The sequence below is a fragment of the Brassica rapa genome, chromosome A09, assembly GCF_000309985.2.
Source record: "Brassica rapa cultivar Chiifu-401-42 chromosome A09, CAAS_Brap_v3.01, whole genome shotgun sequence".
In the NCBI taxonomy this organism is placed as follows: domain Eukaryota; kingdom Viridiplantae; phylum Streptophyta; class Magnoliopsida; order Brassicales; family Brassicaceae; genus Brassica; species Brassica rapa.
Genome location: NC_024803.2, coordinates 25,682,267 through 25,706,764, shown reverse-complemented (window position 1 = coordinate 25,706,764; position 24,498 = coordinate 25,682,267). Strand labels below are relative to the sequence as shown.

The window sequence follows — 24,498 nt, the reverse complement described above, 5'->3', positions numbered from 1 at the left end:
ATATGGATGTTTAATTGAGACAAGAGTAAAGGAGAATAAGGCTAAGCGTATTTTGGAGATGGTTTTCCCGGGATGGTCTTATATTACGAATTATGATCATCACCGTTTGGGAAGGTTATGGGTTATATGGAGTCCGAGAGTGAGGGTTACACCGTGTTTTATGAGCGCGCAGTTGATTACTTTTTCAGTTCTGATGGAAGGTATGGAAACAGAGGTTTTTTGTTCTTTCGTTTATGCTTTCAACTTAGCGGAAGAGAGAAAGGAGTTATGGAGAGACCTAAAGGATCATAATGATTCTCCTATATTAAGGAAATCCCCGTGGATAATTCAAGGGGACTTTAATGAGATTTTGAGTCCAGTGGAGCATTCAGGCATGGGTTCTTCTCAAGATTTGGGTATGAGAGAGTTTCAAGCCACAGTACAGTATTGTTCACTACTGGATATGTCTTATCAGGGGCCAAGATTTACTTGGTGTAACAAAAGAGACAATGGAGTAATATGTAAGAAGTTGGATCGTACTTTGATCAATGAAGTATGGACGAGGACGTTTCCTCAATCTTACTGTGTTTTTGAGGCTGGAGGGTGTTCAGATCATCAGAGATGCAGGATAGTAATAAAATCAGAGATAATGAAGCCGAGGAAGCCTTTCAAATTTGTCAACGCGTTGGTGGACATGCCTGAGTTTATTCCTTTGGTGCAAGGGTTTTGGTCGCAGACAGAAGTTTTGTTCAACTCCACATCTGCTTTATTCAGGTTGTCAAAGAAGTTAAAAGCCTTAAAGCCGATGTTGAAGCAACTAAGCAAAGAGAAAGTGGGAGAAATTGTGAAGAAGACGAAGGAGGCCTATATAAATTTGTGTGAAGCTCAAACAAATACTCTAGGTGATCCGACACAGATGAACATTGAAGCTGAATCAGTAGCCTACAGGAGATGGATATTTCTCTCTACATTGGAGGAGAAAGTACTTAGTCAAAGGGCAAAAATACATTGGTTGAGTTATGGAGATGGGAATAATAAGGTTTATCATCGAGCGGCTAAAGTACGAGAGATCAGGAATTCCATTAGAGAAATAAAGAGGATGGATGGTTCTATTGCAGAAAATCAAGAAGATATTAAGCAAGATGCAGTGGATCATTTTTATAAGTTTCTCACTCTAATTCCCTCCGAGTTCACGGGCGTAAGAGTTGATGAGTTGAAGCTTTTGCTTAATTTTGAATGTTCTGAAGCTGATAGAAGTCTACTTATGAGAGAAGTAACTACGGAAGAGATCAGAAGAGTGGTTTTCTCTATGGCTGCTGATAAGTCACCTGGTCCAGATGGATATACGAGCGAGTTCTTTAAAGCAACTTGGGGAATAACAGGAGGAGATTTTGTTATTGCAGTCAAGTCGTTTTTTGATAAGGGGTTTCTGCCGAAAGGGATAAACTCTACTATTCTAACGCTTATACCAAAGAAGAATGATGCAGTATACATGAAGGATTACCGTCCTATCTCGTGCTGCAATGTAATATATAAGGTCATCTCAAAGCTCTTAGCAAACCGTATGAAGGTCTTCTCCCTCTCTTCATATCTTTGAATCAGTCAGCGTTTGTTAAGGATAGACTTCTTATGGAAAACGTTTTATTAGCGTCAGAGCTAGTTAAGAGCTATCATAAGGATTCAGTGACTGAGAGATGCGCGGTCAAGATAGATATTTCGAAGGCTTTCGACTCTGTTCAGTGGTCGTTTTTACTCTCAGTGCTAGCAGCTTTGAATTTCCCAGAGAAGTTTATAATCTGGATAAGGAAGTGCATTGAGTTGGCTTCTTTTTCGGTTCAGGTGAACGGCGAATTGGCAGGCTATTTCAACAGTAAGAGAGGCCTGCGTCAAGGTTGTGCATTGTCTCCTTATTTATTTGTCATCAGTATGCAAGTTTTATCAAAGCTTCTGGATAGAGCAGCGGTGGAGAAGCGAATGGGATATCACCCATACTGTAAAGAATTGAATCTGACTCACATATGTTTTGCTGATGATGTACTGGTGTTTTCAGATGGAAAGAAGGAATCTGTAAAGGGTATTCTGGATGTGTTTCAGGAGTTTGCGAAGATGTCGGGATTGAATATAAGTTTGGAGAAATCCACATTATATCTTGCGGGAGTTAAAGAAGAAGATAGTGATGCCATACTAGAGCAGTTTCCTTTTGATAAAGGGTCTCTCCCGGTGAGGTATCTTGGATTACCCCTCTTAACGAAGCGAATGAATGTCCATGACTACAGCCCTCTCATTTCGAGACTGAGAACGCGGATTTCTTCTTGGACGGCGAGGCATCTCTCTTTTGCTAGCAGGCTTCAATTAATTGGTTATGTCCTCTATAGCATTACCAATTTCTGGATGTCAGCCTATCGATTGCCAAATCAGTGTATCCAAGAAATAAATAGTATCTGTGCAACCTTTCTTTGGTCTGGTCCGGTTCTCTCCACACAAAAAGCTAAGGTAGCATGGGCTGATGTGTGTATGCCAAAGGATGAAGGTGGACTGGGTTTAAAAAACTTAACAGAGATGAACAGAGTATCTTCTTTGAAACTGATCTGGCGCATCTTATCTGCAAGGTCTTCTTTATGGGTTAAGTGGATCTGGAAATATCTCATTCGAAAAGGTTCGTTCTGGAGTGTAAAGGAGACAAGTAATTTGGGATCTTGGATGTGGAAGAAGCTGCTGAAGCTCCGACCTTTGGCTATGCAGTTGTTACAAAAGGAAATAAATAGTGGATCTACTACTTCCTTTTGGTATGAGAAATGGTCGGCACTGGGTCAACTGATTGAACTAACTGGAGAAAGAGGTTGTATGGATCTTGGGATTCCTATAAACTCTACAGTGGAGAATGCAGTTCAGTTGTATAGAGGAAGAAGACATCGAGTTCATAACCTTCAGCTGATAGGGCAAGAGATTATAGCTCTAAAGAATCGTGGTCTCAATCAGCAGGATGATATATGTCTTTGGAAGAGGGAGAATGGAGACTTCAAATCAGAGTTTTTAACTTCTCAAACTTGGTACCTCACAAGACATAAGTTGCAGAAGGTTTCATGGTATAAAGGAGTATGGTTTTCTGAAGCAACACCGAGATTCTCTTTTATTGCTTGGTTGGCGATTCTAAATAGGCTAGCAACAGGAGACAGGATGACCAGATGGAATCCGCAAGCAATCTCTACCTGTTGGTTATGCAATTTGACAACGGAAACCAGAGATCATTTGTTCTTTGAATGCTGCTACTCTAAAGAAGTGTGGATGGGAACCATTAAGAATCTGGCAGGGCCTGGTAGTATATATCAATGGTCAAGAGTGATGCAGACTATAGAAAATGGTTTGCAGGGGCGAGGTCTAACTTTTCTAGTGAGGTATTGCTTTCAAGCAGTGATCTATGCAATTTGGTATGAGAGGAACAAACGCAGGGCAGGAGAGACACCGCAGCTAGCGATCTGCCTAATTGCCAAACTAGACAAGCTTGTTCGAAACAGAATCACCTCCATAAGAAGTAGAGTGGGTGGACAACATGAGAAGACAATGGAGATTTGGTTTGGAAGAAGCTAAAAAAGTCTAAAAGTTTTCTCTTAATTTATTGAGATCTTTTGTATTAAGGTTGCAGTGAACACTGTACAAACGTTTTTTTGATTGAAATAAATTTAAAATTCTTTCAAAAAAAAAAAAAAAAAGTTGAAGATTGAAATTGTGTGTTTGTGAGTTGGTGATTTTGGCTCAAATTTGGAAGTTGTGAATTGTTTTTTCCATTTTCCTTTTTCTAATGTTATCTAATTTTGTAAGAGAAAAATATGTATCTCACATTCTCATTGTTTGCGTTCAGTTTGCTTTTTTGATGAAATGTTAAATTCATTAATCAACTAAAGAAAAAATTATGTACAATCAGTGTTAATATTGCTTGGTTTTGTCGACATTGTTGTTATTAAGGATGTTAGAAAAAGCATAATACTATATATTTGTATTTCATAATGAGTATATTTTAATTTTGAGTAACATCAAAAAACATGAATGTGAATAAATATTTCAAACTTATGATATGCATACATTATCATAGATGTGCTGATATAACCAAAATATTATCAGAGGAACATTCTTAAGTAATCATCCATGCGCTTGTATTTCACATCCGGATAGAGACTTGATGCTTCTTCATCTTCTCCCACTTCATGATCAGTGAGACATCCTTCATAAAAAATATGATAAAAATGTCCTAGCCCCGCTTGCTGTGGAATCTCCATGTCTACATATATATAAGAAAATCAAATACCATTTATGGGGTTGATGTATTAAATCGCCATAAAGCCTGGGACCATTTAATATGTCTAGCTGAAAATTATTATACAATGTCACATTATGATTGGGGACTTACGTTCAATGTTGGAAAGGAAGTCTTTTGCAGTAATATTGGTTTTCTCCAATTCATTTCCGGTTAGGTTTTCCCAAATCTGAACTAATTCAATATGCGTGAGAACGTTATTCGGAGGCCTGACATACACGGTTTTGTTCAAAGTTCGTGGGTCGTTTAGAGTTTTGGAAGTGTAGTTCGCAATATCATCTTCATCCGCAAACACCACTACGAAGATAAAACCATTTAAGTTTGAAAACTAACAAGTAAATATCACAATGAGAAGAGTAAGGATATCTTTATGAGGGAGTAAAGTTTTTACCTTTTACATTACCATCTCCGTATATATTAACTTCTTTTTTTGGAGGGAGTAACGTTTCCATCTGAGATAGGTTTCCAGTAAAATATGCGGCGAAGCAAGCGCCAACAACGTAAGTGTAAGGTATTCCGGCAGCTTCAATAGCCTGACGAACTTCCATTTTTTGGTCGAACGTTTCTCTTCCCGGCGGTAACGCATGTCCCATGCGTGATGGATCCATACCAAATTCAGATGGTAAAAAGCGCTAAAATAGTTAATTTATATATTTTCATTTTAGATATATCCATAACCATCCAAACTACTAAAATTAATAGGTAGAGAAACTAGTTGGTCAATCTGTAAATCTTTATTCTTAATCTTTACTGTCATACCTTGACATTACCAGCTTCTTTGATGGCTTCAACAAGCTTGAGCTGGACAAGGATGTTATGGCTACGGAAGTGAACGCCAGACATGGTGGAGACAACGACGTCGACGAGTTTCATGGCTGATACGAGGCTTTGGTGGTCGGAGAAAGAAGCTTCGACAAGACGAGCGCCGAGTTTCTTGAAGGAGAGAAGGAGTTGGACTTTCTCGATGTCGAGACCAATCTCTGGCCGCTGCAAAACGTAGGTCACGTGACCTTCAACCAAAAACGCCCTTACGATTCTCTTCCCTAAGTAACCCGTCGCTCCCACCACTAAAACTCGCGTTTTCTCGCCGCTTTTGATCTCTCCCATTTTTTCTCTTGATCTTTGTGCTTGTTAGAAGTGTGTCTCGCCTCTGGTGTATATATGGGTCGAAACATGTTACATAAAGGGTTGATATAGAGGGTTTGATATCATTGGATTGTAGCCATTCTTTATGATTTAATATTATGAGTTACATAAAGCATTAAAAATGGTTTAAACAAAAAAAACCTAAAGCATTAAAATTTGTTGTTCAAAATGTATTTGACAGTATATTTCACCTAGGTATATAGTGTTTTTCAAGATAGCAGTTATATACTGTCTTAAGACAGTATAATCGGTAAAATTTGTTTAGAATCTTTATGCATTTTTTTCACAAAAAAAAAAAAATCTTTATGAATTTTAAAGAAAGAAACATGGGCAGACTTTTATCTCCACAGAGAGGATTAAGTAATTAATTTGGGAGCTTACATGCATTAATTACATTATTGTTGGGGATGGATTTAACCCATCCACAAAGCCCATCGGACAAAAGGCCCAATCCAGTAAGCCGAATTGACGTCGGCTCGGAAGCCGATACTCGAGGCTTCGACTTACTAAGGAATGCTTTTAGTCGAAGCAGAGAGCAAACGGAGCGTGACCGATCGACTAAGCAGCTTAGGGCGAGCATTTCCTAATCAGGCCCGAAGGGCCGACAAGGCCCAATCAGTGAAAGGAGATTAGGTTAAAGCGATCGAACAGACTATAAAAGGAGAGGAAAGCAAAGGAGAAAGGCATTTGACACTCAGCTACACAAATTTAGCGGCGAGATTAGGGTTTATCATCCGTACAATCGTCTCTCTGCTATTTGTACTTTTCCGGTTTAAGCTCTCACGAGCTCCGGCTTGCCTTTACTTTCTCCATCTTTGTAATATCATCTCGAAATCTAATAAACGCCTCTCTGTTCGACCCATTTTTAGTATTGTTTACTTCACCCGAGACCAAACTCACCTTAAACAATTATTTGTTTGAAATTTGATGTAAATGTATTCAACCCATTACATCATGGTTTCAAAGTCAATTTCAACGGCCACAAAGAATTCCCCCTAATCGTCTTCATTCATTTTTTTATTTTTGGTAAAATCGTCTTCATTCATTGTACAGACGTAAAAGATGTTTGATTATCAAATCCTGAACATTTGATATTTGTTACCGTTGAAATTGACGGTAGAACTATGAGACCGTAAAATATGATTGATTATCAAATAAAAAAATTGTATGATTATTAAATTATATCCAAAGGTGTAAAAAATTGTATATCTATGCTCTTTGAGGTAAACGAAAATTTGATGTTTAAAATGAGTTGAAGAGTCGACGTTATGACCCACACCACGAAAAGCATTTTCCGGACTGATTTTCTTTTTGCTTCAAATTTATTTTCATCATGAACTATAGATCTGTGCTGATTTCATCGTAAATTACAAACAAATTCAAATAAATGATCTCAACTTTCTAAAACGTGTCTACATCTATTATGTTGTTGCAGCAGAAATTATTTAACTGTTAATTATGCTGGTTGGACATATGAGTTGATAATATTGTGGTGTTATTTATTTATTATTTTGGTGTTATTTAACCAAAATAATAATGTTTTCGATAAAAATAAAATTTTAAATTTTGTTATTTGTAATAATAGCATAATTTTTTTAATTTCACTATAATTTGTTATCGAGCTGGATCTTTAATAGGAGGTTTGGAACGGGGTGAAACCTACCTCTATCAATAATATACAATCTAATTATCAGTTTTTTTTTTGTAAAACAAATTTTTATTATAAAATATATTACTATAAACTTTTTGACCTTGAAATTTCCTTTTAAACAAGTTCGAAAGGACATATATTGCATGTCTCCACGAGATTAGTCAATTGATTTTGTTGAACCGAATTTTCAGCTGCAGATTATTCCAACATTTAACTGAGTCTTGGTTTTTAAACAAATAAATTATTCCATAATTTGCAATGTCTTCGTTTTCTTATCTTTCTAGAATGTCTAAATAGCTAGTTAAATAACTGACTTCTAGAAACTTGACATTTTCACGTACCATTTTTTTTTCTTTTTGACATAAAAGGTTATTTTATTGTTTAAGAGGTGTTGTGAAAATCCAAATCAAAATAAAATAACTAACAAAATATAATTTGTATGAAAACATGTACAGTATTAACTAATAAATCAGCAGTACATTATGTGCTTATGAATTACAGACAATATTGAAGTCTTGAAACTATTCTTTAATAGCTAAAAGTTTCAATTACGTTGAAAATCTTGGTCATGCTTATACACTAAAATTTTGTATTTTACTATTATAAGTTAACAGTGTAAATGTAGTATTTTGAAATTTAGTTCCAGAAGACCAGTTTGCACTTTAGCTCGATATTCTTTATCTCTATAAGTTCAATATCAAGCTAAAACAATATGGCGGTTTTAAAACTGAGAAAATGTAAAAAGCAAGCAACACAGTTGGTTTAAAGTTTTCAGATAATTAAGAAGCTAACCTATGGTTACATCATCAGGTGTAAAATGTTGAGAGCCAAACAATTATTCAAGTTCGAATTGGGACAAGTCTAGAACTTGAATCTCATTAGTTAGATCAGCCCACTCTCGTGGAACTTCTCCTTTTACAATTCTATCTTGATATATAAGCTCTTGCTTGGATCAAGATGCGAATGTAAACATTAAGATCAGGTCCAATTGGTTCACAAAACACTCTAATATCTATTCTCGCTGATTAGGATGCAATGCTCATTCATAACATGTCTAGCAATCTATTTCACGGTTAATGAATAGATTAAACCTAAGTTCATTCATTAAGTGATCAGTTTAATGCAAGCAATAAGTACAGTTCTGAATAAAAAAAATTTATAGATACTTATTTATGTTTAGCTCACGGATCTAACACCCTAGAACCCTAGTCTAAACAAGCGACTACTCAGCCATAACACAAGATAACACAGAGATCAATACTGAGAAATACATCATGCGATCAAATAAAAAGAGGGTTCATGGTAATCTTCTCTAGGTATGAGATGGAGCCATCTCACTTACAAAGTAGAAAATCGCCAAGTACAAATCTCAAAACTCTTGTCTCTTGCATAACAACTAAAGTAGAAAAATAAAAGAAAGAAGAAAATAATATATGGAGGCCACATGCGGCTGGAATGAAAAGATAGGGAAACTAGAAAAAATCTTGAAATAGAATCTTGGTTTCCTTAAATATCGGGAGCAGTTGAGCGGCTGCTCCGCTCAGGATCACCTATTAGGCTGCTCTGTTTGGTTTCTTCGTGGAAAAACACCAATTCTGACTCTTTTCCTCATACGTCTCTCCAAGGGCCTCCATGCGTACTCTAGACCTGAATTGACTCAAAATAGACTAGAAAGGCTCCATAAAGACTCTAAAACAATTCAGAAAACGTTTGTACAATGTGTCAAAATAAACAACATATCAATATTGTTGGGTCTTGAGTCATTGAGATTAGGTCCTTGTAGACTGTTCCAAAATGTTGACATGTTGAGTATTGAAACATACTTTCCATAACCCATGTAAGCACTTCCAGCTTCATATACGGAGATGAGACGTGCCGCCTCCATTGTTTCCTTAATCCCAAAAGTTGCTCCTGTCTTGAAGACTCTTTTCACATCCACCTATACCCACTGAACTATGTCTCATTAGTCCATGAATCATCCACCAAACATTTTCTCTGCAACCTTGAGGTTTGAGATGTCATTGGATAATGTAGTGGTTTCCTTTTCTCAATTTATTTTGCATTCGCTTCAAACAAGCATATGCATGCATGTTAGCTCTAGAGCATCAGTTGTGATTTCCCTAAATAATTTATCATTGCACATTTTTCAGAAATACCAGATTATCCATGGTTAAGGATCTTTATTCAACTACAGATCTTCAATATCGTTTTCCCTACGGATCAGATAATTCAAGTTGGTATAAACACTAGAAATAGGAAAACCCAATGAGCAGGAAGGAATAGAAGATAATGCCCAAGTTTGTAAAGCTGGAGGACATTCAAAAATAATTTACTTGATTAACAGATTAATATGGTTCGCTACAAATAAAAAAATCATTATCACATCACATAGGATGACTTGTCAGGTTCCTAGTTACCGCAAAGTGTTACAACTTACAATTTGCCTTATCAAATGACATATCTTCTGAGAAAAGGCTTGGACCTTTGTAATTCTAGGCTCACTTACCGTAGCTTTCATGTTCACAGTTTAGAATATTCATTGCTACCTAGTAACCTAATTAAGCAATATGTAGCTCCAACAAAACTTATCACTTTGGGTAGATCGGCTAACGGCCAAACGCCGAATAAATGGTATATCCTATGCCTATGGTACAATTAGGCTCTCCAACATCTCCATATCCCACGGTTTAGGCAGGCCATTAATAAAATTACTCGCCTTCATCCTTGGATGAACAACCAAAACAGTCGTTGTAATCCACGACAAATCAAAAATGCACTTTCTTACGAATTCTTTATTTCGGTAATAGTCTAGCAGCCAATAGAATCATCCAAACATAAGAAGGACTATATGTAGCAAATGAAAAACAAGTAAACTATGTCTGTAAAAGTTTCCATGCAGTACTCTTGCGAGAGGAGAATCTAGGAATTGTATCATACGCCACAGTTCCCCCGCCACGGTACAAGTTCGATGAGGTTCTTGGCAGTACAGGCCCGCGCAGGATGCGGTCCCTAGAAGTGCTGACCAATCCCGACCCGCGACTTGCACAGGCCTTGGCGACACAGGCCCGCGGGACTCCAGTCTTCAATAAAAACATGGCACCTGCAAAAAGAAGAGACCAATAGAGAGGAGAGTACAACATAAGTCTTTCTATGAATCAGTTAAACACAATGATGCTCAGCCTATAACACAACAACAGTCGCTCTTACTTCTTAGCACTAGTTAAAACAAAAACTGATCAAAACCGTTGTAGCATTGTTATCAAGAAACAACACGAGTACATAACATGAGTAACTTCAGTGTTCTAAAGATGAGAAACAGAACAAGATAACTAAACTACATCAAATAAAAAAAGCCATATTAAGTTATAACAATACGATTCAGTGTGTAGCTAACAACAAGAACCGCAAGATTTTGTAATAGTAAAAGCTCCTGCTACCAAGTTCTCAGGCAAGACAAAAGCTTTAAATCATGTGGCTAATGTCAAAGAAAAAAGAGAGAAGAAAAACCCTCACAGTAAACTATAACTGCCTAATGCCAGACTTAATCATACTGTAAAAGAAGCCCAACAATTCAAATTTTCCAAGATAACCATGAAAGCCTGGTTGAAAAAGATGAAATCAGTGAAGTGAATCAGCAAGCAATTTATATGTACCCTCCCTAGATAATTGACATGATAAGCCATCTTTGCCACAGCTAAACCCATGGAGTCATGTGCTCCATGCATGACCTTTGGTATAACGCTGCAACCCTGAACTTCCGGTGAGTTTCTGCCTGTCATAGTAAGCATCTTCCAAGGTAAGCACCCTGTAAGTGTTCAATAGTCTCAAGAAATCATAATGCCAATGGTCAACTAAACCTCCAATGTTTAAGGAAACATATTGTTTAATCAATTGTCTACTTAATCTTTATGTATAGACTGATTCTAACACAAACACCTATATAGAAGCATTAGTATCACATGATATTAGTAACTTTATCAACTATAACAATATTACTTGAACTTCATCCAGAAAACAAGAACAAAAAACAAGTCGTGTGTACATTTTCTCCACCCACACTCACTTCAAAAACGAAACCTTTTTTCCCTGCGATGAGTTACAAAGAAAGTGAATGAGTTTTGGTCAACATTACCAAGTTTGAAGAGAAGAGACTGGAAGCAAACCGGAAGAGGCATGACCGAAATGAATGAGTTCTGGTCACCGGTTTGGGAAAATGAGAAGCAGGGATGAGAAGTCGGTGTCACCAAAGAGACAAATTGAAAGAGTCAAGCGGGCCACACAATTGTCCCGCGTCCTGCTTTGGCAACCCGCTTCGGCCCAATACCGTCGCAGTTATGCCCGCGAGGCCAGCACAATTAACGGGCCGTAAAATCTGTGCCTAATTCCGCCCCGCATTGGGTCTTTACGGGCCAGGCCCACGGGCAAGCCTCCATTTTGTCATCTCTGGTATTGGCAATTGGGTTGTACTGCTTACTAGTAATTCTAGATTAAAATCATGGATCATATAAAAACAAGACCACATTCCTCTTTTGGATAACACAGCTTTTCCCATTTTTCCAATGCATCATTCTTTTATATTTGAGCTCCACTATAGTCATGCAATGGTACTAGTGAGCTTTTCCCAGATATCCAATTGTAACAGAAAGATGGACATAACATAGGTTGGGAGAGCTAGAGAATTTGTTTTCAGAATCTCTTTCTTTTATTTTGATAACCATTGAGCATACCATCTATTAACCCTATGTGCAATTTATCTTTGAGAAACACAAAAAGTTTACATTTTTATCTACTGATATCCTCTGGAATTCCCAGACGTGAACCCTTCATGCCTTCGTTATCAATAAGCAATGAATATTTGATCGTTTGATTTAAAATTACCAGGCACTCTCTTACCAAAGAGTAGACAATAATTGTCAAATTGATACACTGGCTCGTTGCTTTCCATATACCTTTACTATTGTCATTACTTCAACACATTCACGGGGCTCTGCCTCACAGAAGAAAATGATATCCTCAGTGAAAAATGTGTGACACGGGAGGATAGCGCATGACAAGCACATCACCGTTATCTTCCTTGATTCTTCGCATGATTAAGAAGGCTGGCGAGTACTTCCCTGCATAGAATAAAGATGAAAGAAAACAAAGGATTTCATTGACGTGTAATCCCCCCCTCAGGGACCATGTTGCCTCTATTATGACCATTCATCATAACATGATACTTAACATATGTTATACAACACTTTATCCAGTTAATCCAGGTTGCCGAAAACCCCATCTTCTGCATAACAGTTCTAATAAAATCCCATTCCATTTGATCATGTTATTTACTCATGTCTGTTTTTATGGCTATTTTCTTATTTCTTCCTCCTAGATTTGTTCTGAGCGCATGGAGCATCTCTTGAGAAATGACAATATTTTCAGTGATCTGTCCCTCAGAACAAAAGCTGACCGGGTCTCTGATATACGGTCAAATAATACTCGCTTTAGTCTATAACGTAAGACCTTGAAAATGATCTTGTAACTAACATTACACAAATCTGATTGGGCAAAATAGCGCCATCTTTGTAGGCTTGTCTTTCTTACGAATGAGACACATTGTTAATCATTTAATCCTTGCACCATAATACGTTCAAAAATGAAATCATTAAGCATAAGAGTTAAATCTCCTTTTACTATATCTCAAATTTCTGATAGAACAAAATATCATTTCATCTGGCCCATGAGCTTTTTTTGTATGCATCGCAAACAGAGCAAGTTTGACTTCCCAATATGTAACCGAATATGTAAGATCCTCGTTAATTGTATCTGTGATAGTAGAGGCTATATTTTCTAGCGCTTCATCGATCTCTCTAGGGTTTGATGACTCAAAAACATTTCTGAAATAACTCATAGCAGTAGCTAAGTCCTCGGAGGATGTATCATCATTCGTGTACATGACTCTACTTTCTCTTGGAGCTCTTCCGCATGCTTATCCGAGTTTATATCATTTTTTCATCTCCATGGGCTCAAAGCTCTGCGGAAACTTGAGATATGTGTCATGATATTTAAATCTGACAGAAGATCTGGTGAGTTACAACCCTCCAATATCACCTGCCTAATCTTTTCACTATCTGTCATGCACTTATCAAATTTAATTTTTTTTCTTGGCCTTAATTGGTTTAGCGCGAATGTTCATTAGGACCGGACAATGATTCGATCACCACAAATACTGAACTGTCAAATGATGAAATTTTTCATGCTTGCCTTCATTTCCAAGAGCTCGGTCTAAGGCGAGAAAAAAGAGAGAAAAGGTTGTGGGTTTCTTCCTCTCCGGCGGCCTCCACAGCGCTGTGAGAGGAGTGTGTAGCTCTAGGGTTTCCTTGTTTGCTGTGTGTAGTTTCTTCTGGGCAAGTGTTTTACAATCGTGATTTAAGGTGAGGAGGGGTGAAAAGATTTGTTTTGAGCGCCGGTGATATCTCTTGCTGTCTTCGGAGTTGATTTGGAGTCTTGGTTCAGATCTAGTATGGCGAGGTTGTGATTTGGAGCTCTGGTCCCCTTCGATTCAGATCTGGGTTTGTTACCTAGGGTTTGGTCGTTTTGGTACTGTAGTAGTTTTTGGCCGCTGATTTTGATCTTTTGATTCTCTTTTTGTACTCTTCATCTCTTGTTCCTGTTTCGTTGGAGGTCTAAAGTGCTGGCTTGTCCTTGTTTTTCTTGTTTGCTCGGTAGTTTGTTTGAGCCTTGTTTCTCTGTCATGAGCCTGTGTTCGATGGCAATACGGAGCTTGGACTTCAGGTGCAGTCTCCTTTTCCTATTGTGGTAGTAGCAGTGTTCTCTCGGCGGTTCAGGTTGGTGCGGATTTCATTTTTAATAGGAGCCGAGTGACTGACGAGGTTTGTGTGTTTGTTTGGTTATGATGGACTTCTATCTAGGTGTAAAGGAGGGTCAAAAATGCGTTCCAGCCGTATTGAGAGTTATGTGGAGCGTGAAGCGCTCAGGCTTGTCGGGTTGTGAAGTCCTGGTTTTAGGTTTCTAGTTAGGGATGGTATCGTTTGGCCGGCCGTAGACGGTAGCGATAGATCCGGCATGAGAAGACTCGGTGTCTTCGGTTCTAGAAGTGGAAGGTATCGACGAGCTAAGGGCAGCTGTGATATATCCAGATCATTGCTATCTATTACGTGGGAACGTTGGTTATGCTGAATCGTCTTTTACCTTTGTGTAGCTCGTTTTTGTTGGTTATGTTTTAGATGCGGTTTCTAGCTAGGTTTTGTTCCGTGTTTATGTTGTACTAGGGTCGGCCCGTCCTACGGGCGGAATATTAGTTACATTGTTTAATTTTATCGTGTATCTTTGATTTTAGATACCATTGTTTATATGGTAAATTAACTCTTAGATGTTGCTAATTGTGTTAACTTTTTGGTATTTTTTCTTTCTAATTCAATAAGCATTGATTTATCATGGTTGGCAGATATATTAATTAATTAATATGAGTGTGATATAATTTACTTAATGAAATATATATTTAAATGAATCACAATTTTTTTTTAAATATGTTTTGAGAGATAGAAACAGTCGTGAAAATATTTGTACGACCCCGTTTTCTTATTAATTGTAACAACGTATTCACAACAATTTACTTTCATAAAATTTTCACAACAATTTCAACTATTTATTTTAGAAATTATATGATTTCTAGTTATTATAATATTATAATATATTTTTTAGATTTTCTCAATGTTTATTTCACTTTAATAAAAATAAGTAAAATAATTTTTTAAAACACTACGGTCTAATCATGTTATAAATAATAAGTAAAATGAACTTACTTCTGTCTCTTTTATATATTTGTTCATGAAATAAATTGTTTTTTTTTCTTTTTCTTTATACAGTTTTTCTTAAAATTAATGATTTACACGATGCAAAAGAAATAACTTATTCATTTTAACTAAAATTATTTCAAAATAGAAAATCTGAAACTGGTGGAATTTTTTTTGTATCCCACTAAACTGATTTACTGTATATAATACTGTTGAATTTTTTTGTAAGCACAGTTTGAATTAGAGAAGAAGTGATCTGTTAACATATTTTAAAAGGCTTGCAGGTCACGTGTGCAGAGGATGCATGGTCATGTTTCCAAATTTATAAGCACTTCAGTTATTTTCTCAGCTATAACATTGTCTGTGCAAGGCAAGATCTCGTCTAGAGGAGTGTTGCTTACGGGCCTTTCTACTGATGCACTCATTGCTATACATCTGCCTGCAGTTTCACTAATGCTCAAACAAACACATTAAAATTTTTGAACGATAAAGAAGAAGTTTATGAAGAATCATGAGACATATTTTTGTAACAGAAGGAATGCTCCGCTCAAGATGAATGCACCAGAATCATCAGTCACCAAACTCCATCCAAGAATCATACGGCTGCGGAAGAGGAAAAGATTCAAATAGTTCTTACTTATAAAAAGTACACAAAGAACATTCCAGGGTCATTGTTCGTGTAGACAATGAGATGTATCCCAAAAATTGAAGAAACTGCAAGAGTAGATGATTAGATAAGATCATGAGTTATACATACAGTTGAGAAACATGTAGTGGAAGATTGCAGGAGATATACAGAAGCTCATCTTTCAAAACTTTAAAACATTACAAAAGATGCAGATTTGTGACTTACCGAGACCAAGAATTGTAAAGAGGTAAGCATAAGGATTGAAACTGTGATAAGCGCCACCCTTCTGCAATAAAGAAGATGACCTGTTACACTGTTTTCAAGATTTAACATAAGGATTCGTAACAGAAGGGTTGTTCTTACACGGAATTGAGATCGTCTCTTATGTCATTGGAGCTATTAGTGATGGCAGCTATAGAAGAATTCAGTATCTCTCCAATCTGCTCGATTTCAGTTTGGACATTTGCAGGTAGAGACACCTGAACAACCCCCAAATGCTTGGCTGAAGCAAGTTGCTCTGAAATAGCTTTAAGCTGAGAAACCGTGCTATCCGCTTGTCATATGACATTTGCTAAATTTAACCGCAGAGCTGAAGAGAAATCAAACTGAAATCAAGAAAAGAAAACAAAAACTGTAAAAAATGTTGAAACTTATTGATGATTTCTCAGATTTTTTTTTTATTTTGGAATCAAACTTGGCGTTTGTCATTTTCATGAAAATTAACAAAAAGAGAATGTAGGTGAAGAGGAAATAGATAAAATGTCGAAGTTCCACTTTGCTTTCTCAGAAAGAAAAAAAGCTTACTCAAGAACCAAAAAGTAGAAGAAAGAAAGACAACCTGTGGGAGGCTGAGTAGGTGGGAGTTGGTGACTACGAAGTAAGCTGTGTGGCTTCTTTGTGGATATAGAGCGGATCTAGATAGCATGCTTCTGAGAGGATTGGATTGAACTGATGAAAGAGTTACCTATTTATACTTGAAGATTCACGCAATAGAAGTAATGGGGATGCATTCAATGAAAGATCGTGTTGAAAAGTGGAAAGTTGTTGTTAATGATGGCGTGAATTCAACCGACTTGCTGTAACATATCCAAATTTTTCTGACGGCAGTAGTGAGAATTCAATAAGATACCGGTTTGCGTTCAATTAGGGTACGCCGGTACTCAATCGACTAACAGAACACGACTGTTAATCCATGGCGGTAGCATGACCATGATAGGACGACGGTGAGAACCTTGACTTCGAGACCAAAAGAGAGACAACTTTAGGTTTAGAGATGCAAGGCCCAATACATTTTCTATTCAGGCCCTTTAAGCACATAGAAAACGTGCAACAAAACGTGAATTACAAAGCCCATCAAAAGAGGAATAAATGAAACGGTGAGTTTCAGTCGTTTGGGACAGGTGACGCGCGTATAGCATCCGAATTTGTAATCTGTCAGCTGACGTGGATAGCCTGGAAGGGATCTAAACTTTCTTTTATATATACTAGAGTTTTTCTCCGCGCTACGCGCGGAAAAGTGTGTAGATATTTTAATTTACGACCATAGGTTCAATGTTTTTGTCTGGTGACTGAGAACATTGTATTTTTTTCAAAATTATGGAAAAGTTGATGATTATTAAATTTGTGCAATTGTTAAAAAACAAAAAGAGTAGTTTAAATTATCATAATTTTTTTTTTGTAACAGAGTTATCATAAATATTGTAAAAAAGAGATTAAGGGCCTGACTGGTTCAAATGCAGCGGTTGCGGTTGCGGCTGCGGGCGTTTGCGGATGCGGGTGGTTGCGGTTTCTAGCGGTTTTAAGAGATTTGTACGACTGGTTCTGCGGTTAAAAATTGGTGCGTTTGCGGGATAATTATGACTGGTTAACTACCAAATACAGCAGCGGTTAAATAATAAATTAACAATATTTACATTTTATATAATTATAAAAATATCAAAAATCATAATATTATAATAAATATGTAAATTATATTTTCAAAGTTATAGTTTTAAAATTTTAAAATTATAGAAAATATTTTTATTTTAAAATTTTATAATATTAATTAAAATATAATAGATATATTTTAGTATTTTTATAATTCCATTTTAAAAAATTTATTGAATATTTTTATTTTTGTATTTATATGGTTTTTAAAGAAAAAGAAAAAAAAATTATCCTCCCGCAACCGCCCGCAACCGCAAACGCTAGCTGGAACCAGCTTTTGATTTTAAGAGGTTCGGAGCGGTTTGAAGCGATTTGTAACGGTTTGGATGATTGTTTCGAATCGCTGTCAACCGCTACCAACCGCAAAAGCTGCGTTTGCGGGTGGTAGCGGGGAAACCAATCAAGCTCTAAGTCTTTTGAAAAAAAGAAGCTGCAATCATTTTAAAAATCTTTCGTATTGTTTTATTAATCATAACTCCTATGTTTTTAAGCATTTGAAAGAGAAAAAAATGGTAGGATAGGTGATTGAAACGTACTCATGTTTTGATAGTTCTTATGACCAACACCAAATAACCTTAACGTTTTACTGAGAAAATGATATACTAAGGGTCTGACTGGTTCAAACGCAGCGGTTGCGGTTGCGGTTGCGGGAGTTTGTGGATGCAGGCGGTTGCGGTTTCTAGCGGTTTTAAGAGATTTGTACGATTGGTACTGCGGTTAAAAATTGGTGCGTTTGCGGGTGACTTATGACTGGTTAACTATCAAATGTGATAACAGTCAAATAATAAATTAACAATATTTACGTTTAATATAATCATAAAAATATCAAAAATCATAAAATTATAATAAATATAAGATTTATATTTAGAAAGTTATAATTTTAATTTTTGAAAATTTATTGAAATTGTTTTTATTATAAAATTTTATAATATTAATTAAAATATAATAGATATATTTTAATATTTTCAAAATTTCAATTTTAAAATTTTTATTAAATATTTTTACTTTTGTATATATATTGTTTTAAAAAAAGAAATTTTTTTTACCCTCCCGCAACCGCCCGCAACCGCAAACGCTAGCTGGAACCAGCTTTTGAATTTATGAGATTTGGAGCGGTTTGAAGCGGTTTAGAGCGATTTGAATGATTGTTGCAAACCGCCGACAACCGCTACCAACCGCAAAAGCTGCGTTTGCGGGTGGTAGCGGGAAATCCAGTCGTCCCCTAAATCATGTGTTTAAATGTGGTAGTTCAGTAAACAATGCGGCCATTAAAGTACTTCACAAGTATTATTCTAAATTTTATTTTATAATAATATAATACTAAAATAGAGTTGATTTTTACTCCAATATATTATTTTATTTTTATGTAAAATGTCAATGATTTTGTAATCGCTTTTGACACCTAAATAACTTATCAAATATTATTGTCTTTTGGATTTTTCTTAATCACATGAGTTAGGATCATGTATTATATTACCCACGTAAATACTCAATAATTTTGACGAATAATTGTGTTCAAAATCTAGCTCTTGTAACACATTGGAAAATATAGTTCTTGTAACTCTTGTTATCATACCTTGTGTCTTAAAAACCTCTTTCTACATAATTATTATCAAAATTAAATATTTAAATAAATAATTAATTATATATATAATCAAAAACAAAATTTTCTTAATAATATTTGTTTTTACAAAATAAGATAATTCTTATATATTGTGTTGTTATCTTAAAACATATTTTCAATTATAAAATTTAAAATAAGATATCAAACCATTTATAATAATTAAATGGTTAAAATCAGTTTTATCCTTGATGAAATTTATATATAATTAATTATATAATTAAAAAAATTATTGATACTATTATAATTTTTATTTTTACAATATTTTAAATTAGATAATTCTTATATGTATTGTGTTGCTATCTTAAAAAAATATTTTATTAATTATAAAAGTTAGAACATATAAACAATTTGTAAATAAATATTAATCAACTAACACATTTTATATAAAGATATTTTATAAAATATTTCTAATATGTGAATGCTTCATTTAAAATTTCGATATAGTGCGAAATAAGTTTTCGCAATCGAGTTCTCACTTCACAAATTAGAGTGGTCAAAGTCGATGATACATTTAATGAACTTTTAATATAATTAATTATATATATAATCAAAAACGAATTTTCTTAATAATGAAAGATTAAAAAAAAGATAATTCTTTTTGGTGCAACTAAGAAATAAGATAATTCTTATATATTGTGTTGTTATCTTAAAACATATTTTTCAATGATAAATTTAGAATAAGATATCAAATATTTATGGCGCGCGGATTACATATTTTAAATTTGTTTTATTTATATATAAAAATTTAGTAATATATTATTTCTAACTAAATTTGGAACAGTTTATTTGTTACCAATTTAAATTGAATATTGTGTAATATTTCCAAATTTTAATTTGGGTTTATTTTTTCAATTGTATCATAGAATTTATGTTCATGTAAAGCATATTTAAACTATATGTAAAACAACACAATTAACATAACAAATAAGATGAAAATAAACTGAGTTATTTTTATAATTATTTTAATGTAATCATTTTGTATTCTTTATTTTTCAAATTTTTATTTGATGCTTATAAAGTTTTACAAATTTATCAGTGGTAGTTGTATATACATTTTGGGTCATTTTAGTTAAAATATTGAAATTTGATCACACAAATAATACATGGGAAAAAATATAATATAGTTTTGAATTTGTTATACTTATTTTTTGTTTTATTTGTATTTAACCCTCCGGGTTTGTTTCCAAAGTTTAATATACTATCTAATGTTAACTTTATACTTAATGTTTCTCTATTTTATTTAGTAAAGAAATAATTTTATTCTTAGAGATTTCTTCAATATAATACAGAAATTTTATTTCATAACCAGCTTTTAGTTATCAATTAAATACAAATAGATAGATGTTTTTGCTCAAAAGAGCTCGCAAGAAAATATTTTGGGACATAAAATACTTCGGACTCGGAGTTGCATTGACTTCTCTTTTTGGCTTCCATGTAATTGATTTGAAAATTAACCGTCATTGTACCAATGTTTTTGCCTCCTCTATTTTGTAGTATTGGTTAACGGCACGTTGATTTTGAAGTTTTTTCAAACCCCTCGTCATTCTAAAGGTTTAAAATAATTACATTTATGATAAATTAATGACCATATATGGACGTAGAAAGAAAATTGACCGATGAACTAAATCTAGTTTGTTTCAAAACAAAAGACTAAATCTAGTTAATTGCTATTTGATTATCGTAAGACTCATACTATTGTAGCCCAAATAAAAGATTGAAGACAAAGAATAGAGCCGAAAAGACCAACAAATTACTTAAGTGGTAAAGTATTTCAAGGTGCCGTGGGTTTTATATTTTGTTATTGAATGTGTTATATATTTGAATAAGACAAATATGGAGTTCTAATCGTTTTACAATACCAGATCAATACCAGATTTTAGTTGTTTAACCAAATGTTAAGGTTTGTAGATACTAATGGCTACTAACTTTGGGTTTGTGTTACAATTATGAGATATATTAAGGTTGTCCTACATTCTATAGAGTACGTTTTCCGCAAGAGTTTTAATTTTTTTTCTTTTGTGTGCAATTATTCTTTTAATAACTGAACTTCATATCTTTATTAACCGTCCTCCTTTGTGATCCATCTCCCTACGGATATCTTGATGAAGAACTTTCCCTACTGATATCTTGATGAAGACCTTGAACATAAGTGTAACAGTGTCTGATTGGTCCTCAAAACTAAGTTCAATGCACACTTATCAGTCAAACCTCAAGCTCCAAATTCAATCTCCCTTTATCATATAGACCCACTGAAAAGAACGTAAAAACTTAACTAAATCACAAAAGGTCATAGTTTTATCTTCTGAAACGCAGAAGAAGATACTATAGTTTAATTTAAATCATCAAAAAACCTATGAGAAAGATGTTGTAAAATCCATTGATCAAAGCTGATTGTATTAAGAAAATTTGATCATTAGACAAAAGGTAAGATACAAAATCAGAACTTTTGATGGGAAAAATAAAGAATCATACTTACAACAGCTACGGATCCAAGTATTGTACAGGTCACTGATGTCCTAGTTGTCAAGATTGGTATCAAATCTTTCAACAAAGCTTTTTGAGTTTCTGATAAGTTACTCTCCCGCTCTTCTCATTGTCCACAATCTTCATTCTTGAAGGTTTCTTCATTGTCTCATTGACTGTTAAGGCCAAATGCTCTCGCTTAGCTGCAATCACTTCATCATCCTTCATATACAGAGCATCCGCAAGGGTCGTGGCAACTGCTACTTCTGACTTAGCCATTTTCTCGTCCTTCCCAAAGCTGGAAGACACAACGGTTGCTCCTGCGACAGCTAACAGATGCATCCACACCAGCTACAAAGACATCAGCGTGAATCTGAGCCGTGTGTGCTCGAGACTCCTATTTCTTCTTCTCCAGTGAACTGTTGCTTGCTCGTCAAAATTGTTGCATAGAAAGTCCTACCTCTGGAAACCATTCCTGCAAACAGATAATGGTTAGAATCTTTTGTTTCACCAAAGAAATAGATAATGGTAAGTATTTCAATATAAAACATCTGTGTTACAATTAATTAAAATTTTAATGGGCTCTCATATTCAAACAACCAAAGCTTATTTATTCGTATAGGAGAATCAGTGATACTCAAAAGCCTTCAGTGAAACTCAAGCGTATAATAATACAGAGAGAATGAGAAATTTGAACATATAAAGCAACTACGCCAAATACTTATACCTTATCAAGTGAGTTGGCTAAACTATGAGGAACGTATCTCAAAAATAGATTTCCTTTCATTACCAGATTACCTTTGACACATATAGATCTGTGTTGAGAAACACTTGCTACTGAATGAACACAGCTACAATAAAATATACAATTACGTATATGAGCAGATTAAACAAAACAAACGTTCTAAACTAACAAACACCACTTTAATATGCTTTACGGCATTAGACACGCTTGCAAAACAGAACCAAAACTAATTCGCTCAATTAATTCAACCGAAGCAGCACCCACTGGAGTCATGATTTCTCCAACAACCATTGGCTTTATCACCATGACAGAGTGTAAAATCAAGAAAAATAAGCAAACATAATAAAAGAGAGATGTATCAAACAGGACGTACCAGCCACTCTCGAGATGCTTCGAACATCAATAGTCTCCCTATTTCAGCTATTGCATTCCCTGAAACAATCTCAAAAGAATTCAGCTTAAAAAGAAAGACAGATACCTTACTGTAGCAAACTGAAAACATGTTCCTAAATACTCGTATTTAAACTCAAGCGCACAACCTAACAGTGGTTGTATCTGCACAAACCCTGAAATCAAAATTATATATACTCACTGAAATAGCTGTAGGAGGTTGGTCGTTTCTCATGACAAAGATCCAGTGTTTGACCAATGGATGTGGTGGCGCCAAGACCTGAAAAATCCAAGAATGAATTCATCTTCTTTAACTCTCAATATAAAAGTTAATTGTGGCTAATTATAAGCTTCCAGTGGCATATTGACAGTAACTGAATTGGCGCTAAACTTTTAATTAGCAGTGTTTATAAAAAAACTTAATGAAAAAGAGGTACCTTTGACATCTACTTGAACAACTTTCTTTTAAAAGTTTGCAATCTGGGCCTGCAAGGATAGATAAACACCAACAATTTCCTTTTTAATTGTTTCTCCAACATGAGGTTTTAATTTTTGAATTATATGATGATATAAATTAGAAGTAAAATCAGTTGTCTTACCATAGGTATTGACCCTTACGGGAAGATCTCATGGGATTAGATTGGCTTCTGATTTGATCACGTCAGTTCATAATCATATGACTCGTTAAAGATTTGCAATCCGGGCCTGCATAAGCTGAAAAACACCATGAACCCATAGAATAATTAATCTATCGCTACCTATAAATCAGGAAAAGGGAACCATTTGTTTTTGAAAATCGCCAGAGGTACCTTAGCGTCAAGAAGAAGTAGACCGACCCCATAAGCTTGCCATTTCTTATCACATCCCGATTCCCGACCTTGCAAAATCTGAGAACACAAAGTTTCGACGGTAGTGTTACAGGGCCTGTTCGTGGGAGCTTAAGAGACTTTTTTTTTGTCAAAGAGCATCAGAGGCTTTAAAATGTTTAATTTATAAAGACACAGGGACGGAGTAGCGGAAACGACAAAGATAGGAGAGGCAGAAGATATTCATCATCTCAGCCTAAGGTTTGATGGTGGATTGAATGACAAAACGTGAACGACTAACGAAAGAAGATGAAAGGGCTCAGAAAGAGATCGTCGGTCTTGCGCGAGAGAGAAGAGATTAGGGTTCCAGAGTGTCGATGCGTCTCTACCCATATCTCTAAATTAACGGGCCTTACGGGCCAACACTATAAAGAAAAAAAAATAGAGAAACCCATCAACCCAATCCGACGTGGATTTAATTGCTGACGTGGACAGCTTCTCTGATGCTCATATAACCCTTTTAGTATAGGTTAGATATATATATATTTGAAAGTTGTCTTAGTGTGGGTGTTATAGTTGTCTTTCTTTAGGTTTTTATTTCTGGGGATTTTATGATATCCGCCAGCATCTCTAGCAAAACTTGTGTTCTAACGTTTAATGAATATGATCAGTTCAGACGGAAAAAAAATAGTGATGAAAAACTTGAAAGCATTTTGCTCTAGAAGCAAGACTGGTCCCACTTTTCAGATTCTGTATAATTGATTTATTTTTCAGAAAGCTTCAAAATTGGATAAATTCTCGTGAGGGATTAATATGTTTTCTACATTATTTTTGTAGATTTTATCTATAGTATTTGTGGTAATACATTTATAATGATGACGATAGAGAACGATTTTCTAAGAGCATCTCCAAAAGAAACTCTATAACTCCAAATATAGAGTTTTTTGCTCTCCAAAAAGGAATTTCAAAACTTCAAATTTGAAGTTTTGAAGAGTGAAACTCCAAATATAGAGTTTCACTTTTCAAAACTTC

At 35.1% G+C, this 24,498-nt stretch overlaps 2 protein-coding genes and 1 long non-coding RNA gene across 10 annotated transcripts; all 3 read right to left on the bottom strand.

The window, feature by feature from the left end:
• Positions 1–3,961: 3,961 nt before the first annotated feature.
• On the bottom strand, positions 3,962–8,684 carry LOC103840191 (pinoresinol reductase 1). The gene is made up of 4 exons (XM_009116670.2): positions 5,051–8,684; positions 4,683–4,923; positions 4,385–4,588; positions 3,962–4,255 (listed from the first exon to the last, which is right to left on the bottom strand). Exons 1-4 carry the CDS (start codon positions 5,396–5,398, stop codon positions 4,095–4,097), a joined length of 954 nt encoding a protein of 317 aa, XP_009114918.1. The 5' UTR covers positions 5,399–8,684; the 3' UTR covers positions 3,962–4,094.
• A 6,300-nt stretch (positions 8,685–14,984) lies between these two features.
• LOC103840190 lies at positions 14,985–16,830 on the bottom strand. Its single transcript, XR_627570.3, has 4 exons — positions 16,351–16,830; positions 15,876–16,117; positions 15,738–15,798; positions 14,985–15,598 (listed from the first exon to the last, which is right to left on the bottom strand). It is a non-coding gene; the product is annotated as an uncharacterized LOC103840190 (long non-coding RNA).
• A 3,271-nt stretch (positions 16,831–20,101) lies between these two features.
• On the bottom strand, positions 20,102–24,498 carry LOC103840188 (uracil phosphoribosyltransferase, chloroplastic). Of its 8 annotated transcripts, none has more exons than XR_004451574.1 (7): positions 23,470–23,867; positions 23,260–23,374; positions 23,098–23,146; positions 22,863–22,940; positions 22,644–22,702; positions 21,539–22,000; positions 20,102–21,311 (listed from the first exon to the last, which is right to left on the bottom strand). XR_004451574.1 is itself a non-coding variant. In XM_009116669.3 (7 exons), the coding sequence occupies exons 3-7, from the start codon at positions 23,104–23,106 to the stop codon at positions 21,982–21,984; spliced, it is 228 nt and encodes a 75-aa protein (XP_009114917.2). In that variant the 5' UTR covers positions 23,107–23,146; positions 23,260–23,365; positions 23,470–24,498; the 3' UTR covers positions 21,424–21,981. The 8 variants fall into 8 exon arrangements, 2 of the variants coding, with proteins under 2 accessions (XP_009114917.2, XP_009114916.2); XR_001955941.2 differs by lacking the exon at positions 20,102–21,311 and adding an exon at positions 22,324–22,376 and having other exon boundaries at positions 21,424–22,000; positions 23,470–23,873; XM_009116669.3 differs by lacking the exon at positions 20,102–21,311 and adding an exon at positions 22,324–22,376 and having other exon boundaries at positions 21,424–22,000; positions 22,644–22,712; positions 23,260–23,365; positions 23,470–24,498.